This window comes from Fonsecaea erecta (genome assembly GCF_001651985.1).
Source record: "Fonsecaea erecta strain CBS 125763 chromosome Unknown Scaff5, whole genome shotgun sequence".
Lineage (NCBI taxonomy): Eukaryota > Fungi > Ascomycota > Eurotiomycetes > Chaetothyriales > Herpotrichiellaceae > Fonsecaea > Fonsecaea erecta.
The window spans coordinates 1,942,133-1,961,977 of record NW_017387248.1 but is presented as its reverse complement, the minus strand read 5'-3'; the positions used below and the strand labels follow the sequence as shown (position 1 = coordinate 1,961,977).

General features: G+C 56.1%; 7 protein-coding genes across 7 annotated transcripts; 1 reads left to right on the top strand and 6 right to left on the bottom strand.

The window, feature by feature from the left end:
• Positions 1-540: 540 nt before the first annotated feature.
• Positions 541-1,698, bottom strand: AYL99_06770 (hypothetical protein; the record flags this gene model as incomplete). Its single annotated transcript, XM_018838279.1, has 1 exon — positions 541-1,698. The coding sequence occupies one exon, from the start codon at positions 1,696-1,698 to the stop codon at positions 541-543; it is 1,158 nt and encodes a 385-aa protein (XP_018692839.1).
• Positions 1,699-3,474: 1,776 nt separating this feature from the next.
• AYL99_06769 (hypothetical protein) lies at positions 3,475-5,027 on the bottom strand (the record flags this gene model as incomplete). Its single annotated transcript, XM_018838278.1, has 2 exons — positions 3,475-3,667; positions 3,799-5,027. The coding sequence occupies 2 exons, from the start codon at positions 5,025-5,027 to the stop codon at positions 3,475-3,477; spliced, it is 1,422 nt and encodes a 473-aa protein (XP_018692838.1).
• Positions 5,028-5,487: 460 nt separating this feature from the next.
• AYL99_06768 (hypothetical protein) lies at positions 5,488-7,966 on the bottom strand (the record flags this gene model as incomplete). The annotated part of the gene is made up of 4 exons (XM_018838277.1): positions 5,488-7,019; positions 7,103-7,128; positions 7,230-7,349; positions 7,542-7,966. 4 exons carry the CDS (start codon positions 7,964-7,966, stop codon positions 5,488-5,490), a joined length of 2,103 nt encoding a protein of 700 aa, XP_018692837.1.
• Positions 7,967-8,818: 852 nt separating this feature from the next.
• AYL99_06767 (allophanate hydrolase) lies at positions 8,819-11,198 on the bottom strand (the record flags this gene model as incomplete). The annotated part of the gene is made up of 4 exons (XM_018838276.1): positions 8,819-9,503; positions 9,562-9,791; positions 9,860-10,130; positions 10,213-11,198. 4 exons carry the CDS (start codon positions 11,196-11,198, stop codon positions 8,819-8,821), a joined length of 2,172 nt encoding a protein of 723 aa, XP_018692836.1.
• Positions 11,199-12,092: 894 nt separating this feature from the next.
• On the top strand, positions 12,093-14,238 carry AYL99_06766 (hypothetical protein; the record flags this gene model as incomplete). The annotated part of the gene is made up of 7 exons (XM_018838275.1): positions 12,093-12,258; positions 12,345-12,361; positions 12,428-12,523; positions 12,619-12,787; positions 12,883-13,013; positions 13,063-13,585; positions 13,646-14,238. The coding sequence occupies 7 exons, from the start codon at positions 12,093-12,095 to the stop codon at positions 14,236-14,238; spliced, it is 1,695 nt and encodes a 564-aa protein (XP_018692835.1).
• A 253-nt stretch (positions 14,239-14,491) lies between these two features.
• On the bottom strand, positions 14,492-15,655 carry AYL99_06765 (hypothetical protein; the record flags this gene model as incomplete). The annotated part of the gene is made up of 1 exon (XM_018838274.1): positions 14,492-15,655. The coding sequence occupies one exon, from the start codon at positions 15,653-15,655 to the stop codon at positions 14,492-14,494; it is 1,164 nt and encodes a 387-aa protein (XP_018692834.1).
• A 1,691-nt stretch (positions 15,656-17,346) lies between these two features.
• On the bottom strand, positions 17,347-18,288 carry AYL99_06764 (hypothetical protein; the record flags this gene model as incomplete). The annotated part of the gene is made up of 1 exon (XM_018838273.1): positions 17,347-18,288. The coding sequence occupies one exon, from the start codon at positions 18,286-18,288 to the stop codon at positions 17,347-17,349; it is 942 nt and encodes a 313-aa protein (XP_018692833.1).
• Between the last annotated feature and the right edge of the window lie 1,557 nt (positions 18,289-19,845).

Here is a 19,845-nt window from a genome sequence, read left to right as displayed (position 1 = left end):
AGGCCCATGGGGAGAGCTGTTCTTCAGTGCACGACGATGGGTGGGATAAAAGTGGACGTACTCCGACTGGGACAGACAGCCTGGATGTACCTGTACTAAGTATTCAGGACTTAGTAAGTACTTAGTATGCAGTTGGCGGGAGTCCAGGGTGCGGCGGCAAAGAGAGCAAGAGGCTCGAGGCCAGTACCGGCTCATTTACATACTTGAAGTTCAAATTTTGAACCAGAGCGAAAGACTATACTTACATACATACATAGATGGGTGAGGGGAGATACATAATGATGCATGCCCCGAACAACGTGGACTGACGTGCTGACACTCCCCAGTAATACTCAATATCGATACTTCAGCCCCCACAGACTGCTCCATTTAGTGCTAGTTCCTGACAAAGGCCATGCATGCATGTACTCGGTACTGTATGTAGCTATGCAGGCCAGCCAGCCAGACAGCCAGACAGACAGCAGGGGTCTATCTCTTCTTCCCCAACCGCTATGTAACGGGCACACCCCGCGGTCACCATCAACTTCAAGCCTCCTGTTCTTATTCCTGTTCCTTCAGGATGTTCCACACCATCTCGACGTACTCCTTGGAGCGATTGTTGCCCATGATGCCCTCGCCCATCTTGTTCATGACATAGGTAAAGGTCACATTGCGGTGACAGTCCATGATCTCCAGGCTGCCGCCCCAGCCGCCCCAGAAGCACATCTTCTCCGACGGCAGCCAGGGCAGCGTCTCGGCCGTGCAGCCGCCCCCGATTGCGTAGCCGATGCCGAAGCGGATGGGCATGCCGATGACTAGGTCGGTGCCGTTGGACTGCTCGCGGAATATCAGCTCGATGGTCTCTGGTGAGAGGAACTTGATGCCGTCGACGCTGCCGCCGTTGGGGATGGCCGCGAGCACGCGGTTCAGGGCGCGCGCATTGGTGTGGCCGTTGATGGCGGACATGTCGGCGCGGCGGAAGTGTGGCTCCAACGCCACCCGGGCGTCCATGGGCGGGTTGCCAAAGGTCTTGACCACCGGGCTGTTGGGGTCCATCTTGGACAAGTCGAAGGGCAAAGGGGGCGGCGGGATGATCGGCGACACGCGCGGCCAGTCCTCCTCCTTCGCACCGATCTGCAGGTCTGCACCCACGGGGCCCGCGATCTCGTCGGCCACGAACTGCTTCATGGGCTTGCCCGTGGCGCGCCGGATCACCTCGCCCAGCAGGTGACCCATGGAGGCCGAGTGGTAGCCGCTGGCGGTGCCGGGCTCCCACCAGGGGGCCTGCTCGGCCAGCAGGGCGGTGGCGCGAGGCACGTCGCTGATATCTTCGGCCGTCATCTTCTGCTCCCAGCCCGAGACGCCCGATGTGTGCGACATGAGGTGGCGCACCAGAACCTTCTCCTTGCCGTTGGCCGCGAACTCGGGCCAGTACTTGGCCACGGGGTCGTCGACGTGCAACTGGCCGCGCTCGTGGGCCAGCAGGCAGGCGAAGGTGGCGATGGTCTTGGTCGACGACCACACGTTGGTGATGGTGTCGGTCTCCCACGGCTTGGTTTTGGCCTCGTCGAACCAGCCTCCCCACATGTCGACCACCGTCTGGCCGCCGATGTTGAGCGCCATGCAGGCCCCCAGCTCCTCGTCGTTGGCGATCTTCTTCTCGAATAGAGCCTTGAGCTTGGCGAACCGCGGGTCGCAGTGGCCCTGGACTTGTGCCATGCTTGCTATCGTAAGTTTGGTTCTATGTCAATGGAAATGGTTTGCAGCAGGTCCTGAAGGGAGGGAAGAGGTGGTGGTGGGCGTGGGCTGGTTGTCCGTTCCCAGTGCCAAGTTAGAATCCAATATATGGATGGACAGGTCCGTCCTTACACGTTCTTGCCTTCGTCGTGTAATCCTGTCCTTCGTCTCTGACGACACTTCCCTGAGTTCAGCGCCCTCTTTCGTTCCTTGGTCATCAATATATACATATATACATCTCAAAACCAGCCCGGGCGCCGAACTAACTACCCACCCAGGTCGATCACTCCCCATGCCACCCCATTCTTTCCAACCCCACCAGGCACCAGCAAATAACCAACACGGGCCCGGAGCAATGTGTCGAACCGAGGCAACAAGGCACCCTATGTGTCGCCTTGACTAGAGCAGCCGCCACGGCGAGCGGGGCAACAAAGCCTTGGCCATGGCTCTGCAGCGCAGCAAACATGCGATCTGCTTACTGGGTCTGCGGCCAATAGGCTGAAGTCATTTAGCCGTCTGTATTGGTGTTGATGCTGCAACATTAACTGCGGTTCGGGTTCCGAGTTTTGTACACACCTCGAAATGATCCAGGCACCAGGGAAAGGGGTTGGTTCGGAGAGAAAACGGACAGCATGGGTGGATTGGTCAGTAGGCACTGCTGTTGTGTGAGGATTGCCTAGTGGAGGAGACGAGTGCGGAATGCCACCACTGGGCAACGCGGTCAGACTTGGACTCCGAGGACAATGTCGGGCCCGACGTGTGTAGCACCGTTACACAAGTAGTGTAGTGGACGAGGTGTTAGTTGCTGATTGTAAAGCCTTCCGGATGCAGGCTCCTTGGTCAAGTTCGCCCTCGGCCCAAACCTCGGACGGCGATTGCTAAAGTCAGTGGGTGAGTGACATACTGTACTCCATCCTGTGCATCTGTCCTCCGAGTAGCCGTGGGTAATGAATATCAAACAAGGAGGGCTTGGGCTTGGTAGGCGGGGATCCTGGGTCAGAAAAGGCCCTACTTCCGTTGATAGTTGCCGAGAAAGTTGCCTAGTTTCTTACCTTCAACCGACTTAGTTAAACAGCTTAGTTAGCTGAATGGGTTTGCTCACGATATGGGACTGGGTGAATAAATGAATAGATATGTAGAGTAGATACTGGGGCCAGAAAAGCGGCATACATACGTATATAGTGAGTGCATGCATAATCATGGGGATGGAGAAGAGAGGAGAGATGCTAAGGAGGAGGATAGGAATAGAGAGACCAAAGGACCGAGAAACCTCCTGTCTTCTCTCCCTTGAGGTGACGCTCCGTGACGCACTGCGTACAGGGGCAAGAAAAAGCAAATAAGGAAGTTGTGCATTGGAGGAATGAGTGGTCCCATCGCCTGTGTTGTTGTTGTGTAGGATGAGAGGTATATAGATAGGTATATAGGTGGTAGGCGCTTTACCCGTGCGTACTCATCCACAGTTCGCTCGCTCTGTGCATCGAGCTCTGTCTCATGGCTCTCTCGCACGCGCGTGCACGCTCCTACCGTCTCACTGGATGAAGGAGTGGATGCAAGTGGACCGTCCCATCAAGGTGCGTGGTATACGCGCAGCGACGCTGGGTGAACCCGTACCGGTACAGGGTAGATATAGCCACCACATTAGCCTGGACCTGTTGACAGGGAACCTGCTTGCATCACAGCTAGCTAGTAGTGGTGTCTCAAGTTGCCCTCATGGCAATCGTGATCCATGGCGAGCACGCGAGCCGGCGGTCGATCATCTCACACCCGCTTCCTCATGCCCCGCGCGAGTTTCAACCTCGCTATCAAGACGCACCCGGCGGCCGCGAGGGCGACGCCGCCGGCGTAAAAGATGGCCGGGCGATACGGGTCGATGGAGGTACCGGACTTTGCGTGCTGTCCGCCTCCTCGTCTCCCAATCCCGGAGGCCTGGAGAAGATATCCTGCAATGGGTCTAAAAGAGGCAAGGGTTGGGGTCCAGAGTCAGTACCATGCCGGAGAGGGAAGCAGATTGCAACATAAAGAAGAAGAAGAAGAAGAGGAGGAGGAGGAGGAGGAGGAGGAGGAGGAGAGAGAAACACTCACACGCCCATCAAGTATCCGCCCGTCCACCCCGAGATCGCCATGCCCATGGCAATCGCCACCCGGCCGGATTCGCTATTCTCCACACGCGCAGCCGTGCTGGCCACCACGACAGGATACAAGGTGAAGAAGCCGCCATTGGCCAGGCCGTTCAGCATCGCAAAGACCACCAGGGGCGCCAACGAGTCGGAGACGGGCCAGATAGCTAGCATGCTGACGGCGTTCAGGGTCATCGCCAGCAAGAACATGTTCACGGGCCCGATGAGGTCGCTGAGCCAGCCCGACACGAAGCGGCCAACGGCGGTGCACGCGTTGAAGGCACCCACTAACCCAGCCCCCGTCGACGAGCTCAGGCCGATGCTCTGCGCGACCAGCGGCAGGAAGAACGGCGGGACGAAGAGCGCAAACGTCCCGATGGCGCCGGCGCAGAAGATGGCCGTAAACGGCAGATTGCGGAACAGGGACAGGTCGAGGAATGGGACACTCCCCAGTGGGGCGCGCTCGTGGATGAACAGCACCGCCGGTCCGCTCGTGGCCAGCGAACAAAGCCCCAAGATCCGGAACGTCCACGGGATGCCCACGTGGCGAATCAGGGCATCGACCGCAACAGCGAGAATGGCCGCACCGACGCCACCGCCGAATTTGACCAGACCAGAGGCGAGGCCCAGTCTGGCCGCGAAGTATTGCGTCGGGAGCGTATTGGAAATGGAATAGCACAGACAGGCACCCAACCCAAACAGCACGCCCGAGCACCCAAACAGACCGCCCACGTTCGAGGTGGTGAAGGACGAACAGATCTCGCCTAACGACACCAGGACGACACCGAGGAGAGCCGTCACGCGCGCGCCCAGGAGGCGGACCAGACGCACCCCGAAGAGTCCAAAGGCCACGACGCAGGCGAGTCCCAAGGTCCCGACAAAGGATATGGTCGACGTCGGCGTGTCGGCGAGCTGCGACTGCAACAGCGCCGCCTGGATCACCCCCCAGCTGCCGGAGATGCCATTGAACCAGAATGTCAAGACGGCACAGACCGACACAACGGTCCAGCCGTAGCCGCCCTCGGGGATCGCCGTGGCAGCATTCGTGGGTGCCTCCTCTGCTGAGCCCGAGCACCGTTCAACCGCAGCAGGTGCCCAGGAGGTCGAGGCTCTATCCTGACCTCGTGCATCCACAGGGCTCTGCGGCTTCGTGCTCAAGACTGTGCGTAGCTCGACGTCGGTAGTGGTGGCCATGGTGGCCGACATGTGTAGAATGAGACTGTATGGCTCGACATGATTTTCACAAACCCTGAGTGCCCTTTGAAGGTGGTCTAGATACCAGCATTGCCGGCGATGAGTCAATAGTTCCTCACTGCATGAAGCTTGACGTTCTCATGGAGAGCAATGAGGTAATGCGCGTGCCGTTAGAGCTGCTCGAACGGAGTTGGCCGCTTCGCACATTGGATCTCGGGCATCGAAGCGACCCGCCTATCGTGTAACAGATTTTGTAATAGCCTTCGATGGGGCAGATTGGCGCTGCCAGTGTGTCATGGTTTCGGAAACATGGTCCGCCCCATAGCTGAGCAGCAAGCTAGCTCTGATAAGCAGCGCCGGCTGTTTGAAGATGGACGACATTGGAAAGTCGCCAAACACTCCCCCCCTCTCAAACCGGAATGCGAGCGGGAATGAACGGGAGAGGCACAATTAGCCTGGATCATGAATCCATCTGCATATCGTAGAATGCATCGTCGGTGCTAGGGAAGAACGATTCCATCGCCGTGTCCTCCTCGGGCTGCTGTTGGAGCATAGGAAATGACCAACGCCGACTATCAATGGCGTCGGCGGCCTTCAGCAACGATCCCACAGCTGACTCGAGGATGCCGCTGGCAATCTCCAAGAACTCGGCGCTTTTGTTCGACACCCGCAGCGTCCAGCGGTACTCTTGCAGTCGCCGCTGGTAGAATTCGGCCTCCTCCTGGCTCACCGAGGTGACGAAACATAAGCCCGCAAAGGTGCCAATGAGGGCAAAGTTGAACTTGGACGCAAAGTACCAGAACGACTGCAGATGCTCGGGCTTGAGCCGGTTGAAAAAGTCCATGGCACTAATCAATCTGGCTTTGGCGGCCGACCGGCAGATCTGGATCATATAGGGATCCGTGCTGTGCGAGAGCGAGCGCAGAATACGGCGATGCAGCGTGATTTCCGTGGCGAAGTAGGCCAGGTGCAGGTAGCCCACCGAGCTCAGTTTGCCAACTCGCGTGGCGTCCATGCGCAGTGTCTCGGGCATGTCGGCGTACCAGGATCGCAGCTTGAGTTGAATGGGTTTGGCGCGGTCGAGGATGGCCTTGGTGCTGTCGTACGAGTTCTTGACCTCGATTTCCGCCTTGAGCGAGTAGAGACCCTCCAGCACCTCGGACAGCATCTTGGTTAGGGTGATCATGGCGCTGAACAATGTCCGGCCCTTCTCGACCTCGGTGCTGCCGTCCTCCCCGTCCTCGTCGGCGGCGCTCTCGGGGAAATCACTGCTGATCACCGGCTGCACGGCCCAGTTGGTCGAGGAGATGTGAGGCGGCCGTCCATAAATCAAAGCCGACCACGTGTCTTGCATGAACAGAGCCCAGCCGAGTCGTTTCCGGAGGCCTTTCTCCCAGGTCGGGATTCGCCAGTTGGAACAGTCCAGATGCAGCCCGAGATCTTGGCCGATGGCGACAAGCTGGGCGGTCAGCTGCCAGGCCTGGGTGCTGCCGGGTCGTTGGAGCAGGAGAAGGCCGGCCTGGACGGTGGACAGTTTGGCCCGGTGCGAAACGTCTTGCAAGGTCCGGTAGGCGACGTCTTCCAGTTCCGCCATATTGGGCTTCGTCTGTTTGGCGAGCTCGGCACTGTAGGACCACCAATTCAAGGCCAGGATGTAGACGGCCGCAAGTAAGGGCGGGGAGAACTCCCGATGGGTCCGGCCATACTTCTCCAGGTAGACCTTCTTGTGCAGGATGGGAAAGGTTGGGTGCACAATGCGAAAGTAGAGCTTGATCAGAGCCTCGCCGTGAGGGGCGACAATGCGCTCGATGTTGTCGAGCTCCTCAATCTCCCGGGCATGGTTGGGAGAATCCGAGTCGGCGTACTGGTGAAAGAACTCATTGGGGCCGACCTTGCGGAAGGAGCCTTGGTCGGCGGGACTCTCGCCCTTGATGTCGTCGTACAGTCGAAGATCTAATAAAGCAAAGTCGTGTTCGTCGGTCGGTCCAATGTCTACCGGTCGTTGTTAGCGGCCATCTATATCGTACCTTTTGTGTGGGCGGCGATTGGACCGTCGCCAGAGCAGGGGCACCTACATTTTGCATATCTATGATTTTGCAGCCTGGCCATGACCATGTCAGCGTCTCGACGGAGATAAAGAAGGGACAGGTTCGAGAGAAGGGATAGGGAACATGTCCAAACACCACGCCAAACAATACATACCCCAAGGTTTTTTTGAGCAGTGACTCGCCCTGCAAGTTCGCATAATCGTCGATGACAGGGCCGGTGCGGATGGATTCAGCAGATTGCCGTCGTGGGGCGTGGCCATTCCCATCGGAACCTCTGTTATCTATTGTCTTAGCTTGATGATAGGAGGGTTAGGAAAGGAGGACGAGGACGGAGGGGCGTGGACAAATATGCAAAGACCCGGGAAGGCCAGTCGTAGTAGCCTCTTGGGTTGGGACGGACGGAGGGGGGTGGTGGATTTGGGTTGTTTGATAAAGCAAGGTGGGATAAAAAGGGGGGCCCTCTTACGATCGTCTTTGCCGAGCTAGGGAAGCAACCGAAGCATTCTCGGAACTGGTATTGGCCCCGGGAGGAAGGTAGTTGTTGTTGTTATTGTTGTTGCTGCTGCTGCTGCTGTTGTTGTTGTTGTAGCTGTTGGTGGTGTTGGGCTGCTTGCGTCGGCGTGGAGCTGCGTCTTCGATAAAGGTACAGGCCTGCTTGTGGAACTGGCACATCACACACGAGGCGGCATCCGGATTGATGACGCACCGACTCTTGCGTCGTCGACAGCCATCACACGGTCGATCGGGTCGAACGCCTAGGGGGCTCGGGCCTTCTCCCACGCGAGCACTGGGGGACGATGTCATACCGCTCACACTCCCTGGGCCAGGACCGCCAAAGGAAGGACTGACACCACTATTAGAGGCAGCGTCACCGAAGGAGGGAGGCGACATGGTTGAGAGCATGGCGATTAGAGTATCGGGGAGAGGACCCTTCGTTTAGGGACAAAAGTGGCCGCCTTTATTGGGCCGAGAGGGGATAACGAAAGGAACTTTCAGGGTAAGAGAGGAGCCCATATCAAGATGCCAATCTTTTTTTTTGTTATTTCCTATTGTTCCTTCTCTTTTCTTCAAGATCTTCTCCCGCTTCCCCATCAGTCATTTTTGATTGTGTCCCTAGGGCGCGTCAGGATAAGCTTCTGTGCTCTGGTAGGACTTGTTCGGGGTGTGGCAGCTCGGGGGGAAGGCAGAAAACGGGTAAAGGCAAGATCTGGTCCTAGAGCTGAGGCAGCGAAGCGGAGCCCCGGCAACTAATGGGCGTCAAGGAGATGTCATGGCTAGCCCGGTATAGCGAATGGCCCTGCAATTGATTGAGTAAGAAATAGCAGACAAGGCCGTCTAGTGTCGTGTTGGACGGGAGCTCGAGATAAGGAAGTCAGCCACTCGATTGGCTGACGGAACCGGGGCTGGAGCCTGCGGAGAAATCAGTTACCGGGCGTGGGCGTTGTAGCCGCTGCTGTGGTAGGTAAAGGTAATGGTGTCTGACAGTGGTAGATAGGTGGTGACGGTGGGTGGTGTAGGTGGGTCGTGACCGCCTATGGCCCGACAGCGTGGGTGATCAATCTGGGAGATTGGGGCTTGCTGCCCGTCGTCGCCCTAATGCACACGGGCAGCTCTTTTTATCAATAGTACACACACACGCCAACAATCGCAACAATCAGAAAACAGTGGTGGCAGATGTCCCCAATAGATCATATCCTCGCTCAAAATAATACCTGCAGCCCTCCCTAGCCCTCAGGGTTCCGCCTATCGCCCCGTCGCCTCCTGGTATCGGCTGGCAATCCCCAACACCTCGCTGTCCGAGCATCGGCTGCCCAGGAACGTGACGCTGAACGGCAATCGTGGGCCAGCCTCGCTTTCCTGGTACGTCGACGAGGGCACGGCAATGCCACACATGTCCAAGACGTTGGCAAAATGCGTAAAGGTGCCCATCTTCGCGTTGAGCCGGATGGGATCTGCCAGCATTTCCTTGATGGTCGGATGCCACGGCGCGGTGGGAACCAACACCACGTCCAGCCCTAATCGGTCGGCCGACCTGAATTGTGATGTGGCTTGTCGGGTGTACAGTGCCTTGGCCTGGAGTTCTCGAAACAGTTGGACCGCCGTGCTCTGTCGTGCCACCACCTTCTCGAACAGCTCGAGGATGACTGGGTGCAGATGCTGCCGGTTCTTCTCGAGGAAATCGTCGGGTAAGCTAGCAAGTCGCTCCGACACGAATGTGCCTTCGTAGAGCAGGTCCCCCGCCTTCTGGAACGGCGTCCAGTCCATGGGCACCAGAGTGCCTCCCATCGCCTGGAGTCGGGAGATAGCTTCGTTAAACAGCTTTCGGAAGCTCGGCGAGCAGACTTCGAGGAGTTCGGGAGGGGGAATTCCAAATCGAAATGCGTCCTTCTGTGCCCCTATCGAGTTGACGTGTCGTTCAGCCGGGAACCTGTCATCTCTGTTAGCCTCCATTGACCCTGAAGATTTCTCACGATAAAGAACCATACGTATCTCTGGCATAACGATCATTCTCATCGTATCCCTCGCACACCTGCCACAGCGTGCGGGCATCCTCGACCGTCCTGGCGGTGAAGGCGATGCAGTCGAGCGACAAGCAAGCAGGCGTGATCCCTTCAAAGGACACCAACCCGCGTGTAGGCTTGTATCCCACCACGCCGTTGAAGCCAGCTGGCACTCGTCCCGACCCCGCGGTGTCTGTCGCCAGCGAGAAGGTCGCCTGCAACCACACGTCAGTGATGTAGGCCAAAGGAAGCCAGCCAGTCCCCAAGACCATAATCGACCTACCAGATCTGCGCCCACACTCACACAACTTCCGCTGCTGCTCCCGCCAGATATATGCTCGTCGCTGAAAACGGAATGCGTGACACCGAACGGACTTCTGCACCCGCTCAGCCCAGTTGCCAATTGATCCAAGTTGACTTTGCCCAGGTACAGGGCACCTTGTCCAACCACCTTCTGGTAGCACATGGCCGATTTGGTCGCCACGAACGCGAGTGGGGGGCAAGCCGTGGTGGTTTCGATGCCCTGCACGTCGATCGAGTCCTTGACCGTGAAACTGTCAACCTGTTAGCACCAAAAGCCAAAGCCGGAGATAGGCTGTCTCGGGGCCACCACCACGGGTTTCTGGAAGTACTCACGGCACACCAAACAATGCTGGGCGGGCATTCTTGTCGGGATAGAGCTCCAGGAGGCGACGGGCTTGGTCCAGAACCGCCTCTCTCGACTCTCGTCGGATCCAGACCGCGCCATCAATGTGTTCGTATCTCTCAATTCGGTCAAACAAAGCATTGACCAGCTCGAGGGGTGACAGGCCATTCTTGTACGAGGCCTGGAGGTCGGCAATCCCGAGCTTTCCGTCCCAGGACGGCGGTGTCTGTGGCGGCGTGCTGACTCCCTTGCTCTGAGTGTGCCAGGGCGACAGCACGTCCAGCACCGGCTGGAGATCGGCCACAAACCCGAATAGGCCCTGTGACCAGTGGATCATGTCCAGCGAGGCGGTCTTGAAGGCCGAGTTGTAGCCGGCCGTGCTTTGCACGATGCCGCAGCACTCGAACCCCCGATCGTTGGCCTCGCGGATTGTGGTAGAAAAGCAACATTCCGTCGTGACCCCGGAGACGAGAAGGTGGGTGATCCCGTAGGCTTTCAACTTGTGGAGGATCGGGGTGTTCCAAAATGAGCCCTTGCCGGGCTTGTCAATCACCACTTCGGACGGCAGGGGCTGCAGCTCGTCGACGATGTCGTGGCCGTACTCGCCGCGCACCAGCAGACGGCCCAGCTCGCCTTTGTCGCCGATGACCTTCAGATGCTGCGTGTTGCCCGGCGCGGCAGCCTGTCGAACAAGTTTCGACGAAGGACAGTCCGCCAGGGAAGGCACCTGGCCTTCTCGGGTGTGGAAGATGTGCATGCCCGCATCGCGACACGCATCCAGGAGTTGCTTCGTGGGAGCAATGGAAGCCTGAACGGCATCGAGATTTCCGCCTTGGATCTCGCCAAAGCCTCCCGCACAAATGAAATCGCGCTGCATGTCAATCACCAGGAGCGCCGTGTGCTGGAGCGGGAAGGAAAAGGGGTAAGGCTTGGCCTCGATGGTGAGCAAGCCTTGCTTGTCCTTTGACACACCCATGGCTGGAGACTGCTGTATGAATGCCTTTAAAAATACAAACTCCTCGAAAGTATATCCTGGCGTGAGCAGTACATAAGAAGTCTCGAGGCCCGGCTGACGACCTGACGGAGATGTGAGGCTTTATACGAACACCCTCGGCGGATGGATACTTTGTGTGGTGGCGATCATCAGACGTTGTTTTAGTCAAGAAAACATCGAGAACGCTCAGGACCTTGTAGAGCACAACGTGGTAAAACTGGAGGTGGTTGGACTGTACCAGCCAATGCTGTGCTTGGACCTGAGCGCAAGACGAGGCCCTGATAACGGATAAGGCCGACGATCTCAGGAGACGCCAGAACAGGCTAGCCTCGTATCGGCCGGGCGGTAATATTTCATCCGCCGGCGGCCTCTGGCCTCGGTTTGGCCCTGTGGCCGTCGGCGGTATTGTCAGTTGGTGACAGCACGTGACCCTCATATCAGGAGCAGCGCCGCCGGCGCCCTTCAGCGGCCGGCGGCTTTATCTCTGACCCAACCCACACCACGGCTGCTCTGATATCTGGGGATTCTGTCTCGAGCACAATCATGACCCCGGATTTTGATCTCTCCAAGACTGCTATGGGGCTGGATCTGTCGATCTAACGACCTCGGCGGGCCTTCGACCACCATGCCGCGGGGGCCTATCTTCCTGATCTCCTCGTGGCTCCCTTGTCTATCTGTGCATGCCCCACCCCTGTCCTCCATCCTGCAGTATTCCAGCCTTGGGCATTGAATTTCTTCAGCCAGCCTACGAGCTGGAGAGCTATATAGATCTCTGTTTTGCCTGTCGTTTGGGTCAGAAGATTCTCCATCCTTCAACACTCACATCTCTGATCTGACCTGACTTGACCTGACCTTGGTCCGTGACTTTTGACAAAGATGGTGAACTTCTCTGCAGAACGCTTCTCCCCGAAGCGCCTCTCGCCTCAGCGCATCAAGGCCAAGATCGAGCCTCAGCTGCACCTGCAAGTCCCTATGGAGAAGGGAATTTATCAAGACTCTCGCTGGTCTAACCCAGATCTCGACCCGATCAAACCTGAGGATCGTGAGTCCCTACCCTTTTCTCCGTGTGCAGCATCACTGTCCAAAGACTTCGTCCATACGAGCCCTAGCTAACATTGGTGTCCGCAGGTACTTGGGGTGCTTTGGTAGGTGCCCAACCCATAGGCTCCGGAGCCGAGTCATGGTCCGCCAGACTGACTTCCCTCTCCTAGGACTATTGGGCGTATTGGACCAGTGATATGCTTGCGCCCCCCCTGGCATCCACAGTGTCGTCCGTCATGAGCTTGGGTTTTACCGCTCGCGAGACGGTGAGTACATCGATCCTGTACCAGCTTGAAGGAGCATTATCCGAGAGCTCGGCCCACCTCGTTATGTCCTTCCGATGCTGACGACACACTGGTAGATTCCGATCGTCTTCTGTGGCTTTGCCTTGTGCTCTGGAGCGTTGACGCTCACCGGAAAGATGGGTGCCCGATACAGCATCCCCTTCCCCGTGCTGGTCCGCTCCATTTTCGGAATGTATGGAAGTTATCCAGTCATCGTTCTCCGGTCATTCGTGGCTGCCATGTGGAGTAAGCGGCCCCTTTTGACAATCACGCGAGGCTTTTCTACTCGTCGTGTGGTATACTTGCAGATCTGAAGGCCGAGCTGACTTGTTATTGAACAGCCGCAATTCTGTGTGTCCAAGCCGGTGACTTTCTCAACAACTGTCTCACGGCGATCTGGCCGAGCTTCGCCAACTTCCCGAATCATTTACCAGAAAGCGCCGGCATCACGTCGGCCGGACTCCTTTGCTTTGTGAGCATCATCGATACCTGCTTCTGGACGAAAAACTGACAATCTTCAGTTCATTTACTGGATCTTCCAAACCATCTTAGCTTGTATGCCCATCAAGAAGCTTCGCATCCTCTTCCTGATCAAGGGCATCGTTGTGCCACCGACATTCCTCGCGCTGTTCTTGTGGGCCGCGATTGTCACCAAGGGAGGCGGGCCGCTGGTGACTGGACACGCCAAGATCACTTCGACATACATGAACACGGCATATTCTGCTCTGACGGGCCTGAATGCCATCATCGGCCTCTTCAGCTCCATGGCGGTCAACTTCCCAGATTTCAGTCGGTTCTCCAAGAACAACCTGGCGGGATACAACCAATTCTTTGCATTGCCCGTCATTGGAACGCTGGGAGCCTTGACCCCCATCTTCGTCACCTCAGCTCACAGCTATCTGTGGGGAGAATTCCAGTGGTATATGCCAGCTGTCATTGCCAAGTTCGACTCCCGTGCCGCCAAGTTCTTCACCGCATTCAGCTTCATGTTGGCAACAATTGGGAATCAAATCGCTGCTGGCACATATCCCTTTTCCAACGATAGTAAGTGTTTGCTGGTCTTGTTGTGGAACGTCGAACAGTCAGGGCTAACCAGAAGCACAGTCTCGGGTCTCTGCCCCAAGTACATCAACATTTTCCGCGCCACTTTGATCATCTCTGTCTTTTGTGTGGTGTCGAACCCATGGCAGATCATCAGAAACGCGTCTGGCTTGCTGGCCTTCTTGTCCGGGTACAGCATGTTCATGGGGGCTATTTGCGGCACCATGTGCAGCCACTACTACCTCATCGTGAACAAGAAGCTCAACATCCATGAGATGTACAATGGCCATGGTATCTACCGATACTCCAAAGTCGGCATCAACTGGAGGGCTTATGCGTCGTTCTTCACGGCGGTAGCTCCTCTGTTGCCGGGATTTTGCAAGAGTATCGACACCAACCTCGACGTCGGAGGTGCCTGGAAGATCTACACGTTCTCCTGCATCTACGGCTTCACCGTTTCTGGCCTCGTTTACTACCTCATCTGCACATACGTCTCGGGCGTAGGTGCGGCGAAGATTGACGAGGCAGTTTATCCGCCATCGAAGTCGCAGGCCACAGACATCGAAGTTGGAGTTGCTCCATCCGAAGAAGATTCCATCGAGGAGAAGGCCGGTATTGCGGTGTCTATCGGAGCAAAGGGATTTGGTCCTCAGTAGACAGGAAGCAGCTGGCAGAAGCCTTGGGAAAGGCCGGGAGGGATGCGTGGTGATTTTGTCGTCCTTGGTGGTGGACGTTGCTGAGTCGAGGATTCGAGGAACACAATACCCAGATATTATGGTCATGAGATTTCTTTTAGTGTTTCGACACAAAGGAGGTAGGCAAGCATGATAGTCCATTTCCCTGAAAACCCCAGTCACATCTTCAAATTTTAGATTGCAAGTCTACAGCAGAGGCCTCGCTGTCCCAATCTTATCGGTAATATTCCTTTGTGGTCTTTTTCACCACCTCGGTGTCGTACTCCGAGTAGCTCGAGCGGTCATCATCACGGTGATGGCGGTGGTGCCGTCTTCGAGAGTGGCTCCTCTGTGGAGGGTAGCGGGGTCGTTGTTCGTCTTCGTATTCATACTGTCGCATCGTTTCCTCGGTGTAGGTTCGTCGCTCGTCATCCTCCTCCTCGTACTGATGGAGTCTCGGGTCACTCCTTTGAGGACCATACCGTCCTCGAGAGCGGCTCCGGCTTCTGTTGCGGCGCGTGTAACCTGCCGCATAAACATCATCCTCGAATTCTCCATTGCCGACAAGAAACCGACCGGCCAAGTGTGCTTCGGCTCCTGGTCTTTCGTGCTTGCTTTCACTGGCATCGTGGTGACTGATTTGGTCTCGATAGAACCCTACACTGTGTTCGCTCCGTCGTTCCACCAGTGAAGGAGGAGAGTTGTTTCTGCCACGCATTGCACTCCTCAGTCGTTTCGGCGGCGCAATATCGTCGACATAAGCGTCTGCAGTGCGACCTCGGCGGCTGTAGCGAGCGTCATCGTCGACTTCTTCCGTAACTTGGACATCCTTGTACCGCACATCTCTCACGGTTCGATCGCGGCCGCCACCTCGAATGGACTCGTACATGAACACATCGTCCACCTTTTTGGATGTTGCCAATGGTGGATCGCCGTATCTCGAGCGTGGGCGTCGCTCATGGCCCTTCGAATCCGCATCAATTAGGTAGTCGCGTGAACGTCCACCATCCAGATCGAAGACATAAGCACCATCGTCTCTCCGGTCGGGTCGAAGAATCTCATACTCGTATCGTCCGTGATCGCGGGGTCGATCAATAATCACAGCGTTGGAACGTTTGACATATGAATCGGAGTTTCTGTCGCGGGCGACTTCATAGGTCGTCTTTGTGGCACCTACCGGTGGAGGTAGATGAGTACGCGAGTCACTCGCCCTTGACCTCCTGTCAATCTCAATGCCATCATCACGATAATCTCGAGAATATGACTTTTCCACCCGGTACTCATCGTCGTAGTCGTATTCGCGCCTCGGCTTCCGGGCAGGGATTCGCTCATCGAGATCATCCCGGGTCCGGGTTGCGTAGACCACCTTGTAGGAGCGGTCGTCTCCCCGTGTAGACATGGCTGATAATTTGCGAGATAGGTTATGGTCTCGATGGGGAGAAAAACAAATTCTATCGAGCTGGAAAAGTTTGGTTTGGGCAGCACATCGGAAGATTTCTCTTTTTCTTTTTCGCCCAGCCCTCACCCGAAGAGGCGCGAGCGATCCGAATGGCTCAAAGTTCAGCTCCAGCAAGCCTGGACAACAAGGGGTGTGTACGGTGATCCCTTGACCGCTCGACTGGTGCGAGGCGGGTGACTGCGCTGGCTGCGTCCTCGTGCTGACGTCATCAGCTGGTGGTCTGAGAACTGACCTCGCTTGGTCGACCTGTTGCCCTGTTTGTGCAACCACTGATCAAGCAGCATAAGGTCACTCACTGTCCTCGACGATGCGATGCGTTGTAGGACGAGCCGAGATTGGTGTTATTGGTTTGTGGTTTGGAGTTTGGAGTTTGAACTGGGCCGTCCCGGCGGCTGTGCGCCTTGGCATCTGTTGCCCCTGAAACAAGCCCTGGTGAGCGCTCAACAGTACCTACGGTACCGTATGTATTATGTATGTAGGTATGTACTCGATGGCCCAAGTCTTGCACGTTATCCCCGTCGATGTCATTCCCCACATGCTACCAGAACGAGATCGTCCACGACCCCACATCAAGGGACAATGACAAAGGGAGCAAAGAGGGTGGATTGGATATAGATCGGGCAGCTGGACAGGCACAAATGGTGGTTGTTTGGCATTGAAGCCATTCGAGAAGTCCTCCAGACGGACTTCCAGACCACCATTTCTATCCCATCCTGATTGAAGACAAGAAGAGCCAAGCCGACATGGGCTAAAAGGGACCGGGCCCGAATGACTTGAATCGCTCAGAGAACTTCTGCGCATATCGCCAATGGCGAAGCGTTCGGTACCTGCCTATTATGGCCAAAAGGAGCCTACGGGATCACGAGAAAGGATTCTCATGACTACAAGTCAACCTGGGAACGAGGAGTTGTCACGGTCTCTCCCCAGGTTGACGTATGTTGTTTGTGGAGAAGAAAGTGGGTGAGAATACTGGCATGTGGCCAGTCTGCAGCGAAGGAAATGCGTTGTTTCTCGTCTCCGTCGCTTCTTCGACGGGACATAGCAAAAACCTGTTCGTACATCAGAGATGCACAGCTTGCAAGACCTAGATTCACCATCGCGTCTCAAGAAGAAATGCGCACCTTTACATGCCGCGTTCGGCAACAGAGTTTCAATGTCTTCTTGCTAGGGTGGAGTGTCCGGCAGGATCTTCTATCCCTAGCAGGGAAGCTTCTAGCTAATTCTTCGTGGGATAGATGACGCCCTGCTCCAAGTCAACAAATCCAGCCTTCTTCCGACCCCAGTGGGGGACACGGCACAGGAGCTCATTGATGGCCATTCCCGCATAGTGGAATCCCAACCTTGAAAGAGCTACATATGCACGGCACAATATCCCCACCAACACCCACCGCAAAGGTCCGTCGGTCGCTACCCTCTTATAAGGGCTGATCATCGCCGATCGACGCGCTAGAAAGTATTTGATTTGCGGCTTTGCAATTCCGTCAGCAAAATCAGATAACGCTTCACCAGAAGACGTAGTGGTTGATTGGGTGAGGTGCGCTTTGGCTGAATCTGCACCGGTGCAAAACAATCAAAGTACCTCCTGCAAGACCTTCGTGAATGTATCTCGGACGCCGCGGAGCTTCCTCTGCTTAGACCACCCGGCATAAACCACGTGCAGAAAAGGATTCTGTCCTCTGACACGCGCTTGGACGCGCGGTCTGCTCGGCACGTATGCTCGTAGCGATAAAGAGACCGCACCGGTTGATGAGATCCATCAGCCTGCGGTCTGAACTGTTGGAAACGTCGAGACAACCCATAAAACAACTGATGGCTTTTAAGTGTGTTTGGGCGGCTGTAAAGTCCTGAAGATACCAATTCGTCACACAGTGGAGAACCATTTCCTGCAAAATTTGCCGATCGGTCAACGTTCTCGTCGCTGGATCGGCGAGTTGTTCCCGTAGCCGTTGGAGCGACGGTTGCATGTACTTGGTTGCCTTAATCTCGAACTCCTCGCGTCGACTGGGTATATCGGCACCCATTCTCGCGGCTATGCAGGCAAGCATGGCATATCCGTGAATTCCTCCCACAACTCGATCCGAGAAGCTTGAAAACCCCTCGGACGAGACGAGCTGATGGAAGAGATCTTGGCTCTGTGGTTGGCCGTGAGGGTGTGGCTCTTGCGCAAAGCATAACGAGTTGAAGTAGTGTAGCAGTTCCTCGACCTCGGGCGCCTTGCCCGGGGAGTTGGTCCGAGAAGGAGGAGGAGAGCTTACTGGCTCGGGCTTAACCAGCCGATGGTCCTTGGGTGTTGTTGGTGGTGTGTCACTTCGCAACGGTGGGGTTGGCCTCGGCGAACGGTGCCTGGGGTGCCTGTGGCTGATGGATTGCTTTCGAGGGGACGGAGGTGCTGAGATTAGCTCGGTGGTGTCCTCGACTCTGAACATGTGCAACTGCTTGTTCTTCTGGTTGCGGCACGACTGGACATGGCTGAGGATAGCCGAGGCGTCTTTCCCGTGGCATCTGGACAGGGACAGAGAAGCTCTGTCCTTGTTAACAAACAGGTAAACCGTGGGACGTGCAGTCTTGGACATGTCGACTGCGGCGGACATACAGCTCGGATGTGTGCAAGAGTTTCGGGGGTGCGTCGAACAGAGAGGATGGGATTCATCTGAAGACAGGAGGAAAGTCGGCAGACGGTAGACTTATCATCTTTCATGAGGTGGACGTCGGATTGTGCCATTTCTACAATTTCAGCCTCTCTCGCGCACCCAGATCGATGTGAATCTGCTGCATCGGATTAGCGAGGCCATCGTGAACGGCGCCTGTCTCGAATTGAGAAGTTGTGGCCCTCGAAATCATTGGGTGAGAAAGCTTGGACGCCCCCGGACACGTCGTGGGAACGAGGAGATCGTTGATGGCCGGATAAAAAATCCTCGCGGTTACGCCCCCAAAGACAAAATCCGAACAAATAAACAGGGCCAGGGGGGAAAAGAGCGTAATAAAGTGCGATTGCAGTGTGTTTCCTCGATCGACAAAGATTAAAAAGTCAGAAATGTACGAAGCGCTGGGTGGTACGACGGCCAACATGATCCATCATCGCTCGATGACTGGCGGCGCTTTGACGCCGTTTCGTCGGCTTCTCCAGGGGCGCCTAGTGCTCCCGAGAGGGATTTATCCCCTTTTCGATCCTTGTATCTTCGCGTGTGTCCAGGATGACTAAAAGGCCCAAAAGGCCATCGGATAGGAAGCCTATTGGACTCGGGAGAAGACCACACGATCGAAGATCAGCAGCATCTCCCGCCCAAAGCGCGAGCAACGTCGGTTCTGTCCCTACAAGTGCCGACAAATAAGCTTGAGACAGAGCCTGGGTGCCCCTAGCCTGAGGGGGGGGATGAACCAGAAATATGGAAATCAAGACATGGACTACCAGTAGTACGGAGAACTACCTCAACTTGGACCGTGGAGGCACCAGAGGGAGATTCTTGTATTCCTCTGGCCGCTGACACGCGTTTGAGATCCTTCTGGATACGTCAAGTGGCCAGATTAGTCCCAACCGATGGTTTAGCTTCGTACCTGACCACTCGTGCAACTTCCCGAATAACACGCTGGCATGGTTCTTTAACTTCGAGGATAACTCCAGGTATATCGTACTCTGCTTTGGTGGCGTCTCTCATGCACGCTGACGGAGGGGGTCACCGACACCTTGTCATGGTGTGCTAAAGCCCGACAGCTCTTTTTCCTCTTGCCACCTATGGCATTGCTTCTGTTCTGGCGCATTCCTTTCTCAGCAGCTGTGATCCAAGATAGGATTGGTCGTGGGTATCGACATTATAACGCCTCCTTCCCGTGGGTTCGCGCCGAGGAAGCAGTCCACCGGAAAGGCAAGTTGAGAAGCTAGAGTGGCACCCTGCATGGATCCCTTGTTGGACCTCTTGAGACTCGGGTTGCAGAGTATGACGACTCACTTGAGTGCGTCGAGTGTGCGTCAAGCTCGACTTGAGCGCCAACTGGAAAAATAAATCCGCCGCCGAAGCATCTTCGTTTCTCGTTTCATGCCTTGGCTGATGTATGTCTCTTGGGGAAAAAGCCACTATCGCGAGTCTGTCGGATTCCAGATTGTTCGGTCACAGATCTAGATCCCTTTCCAG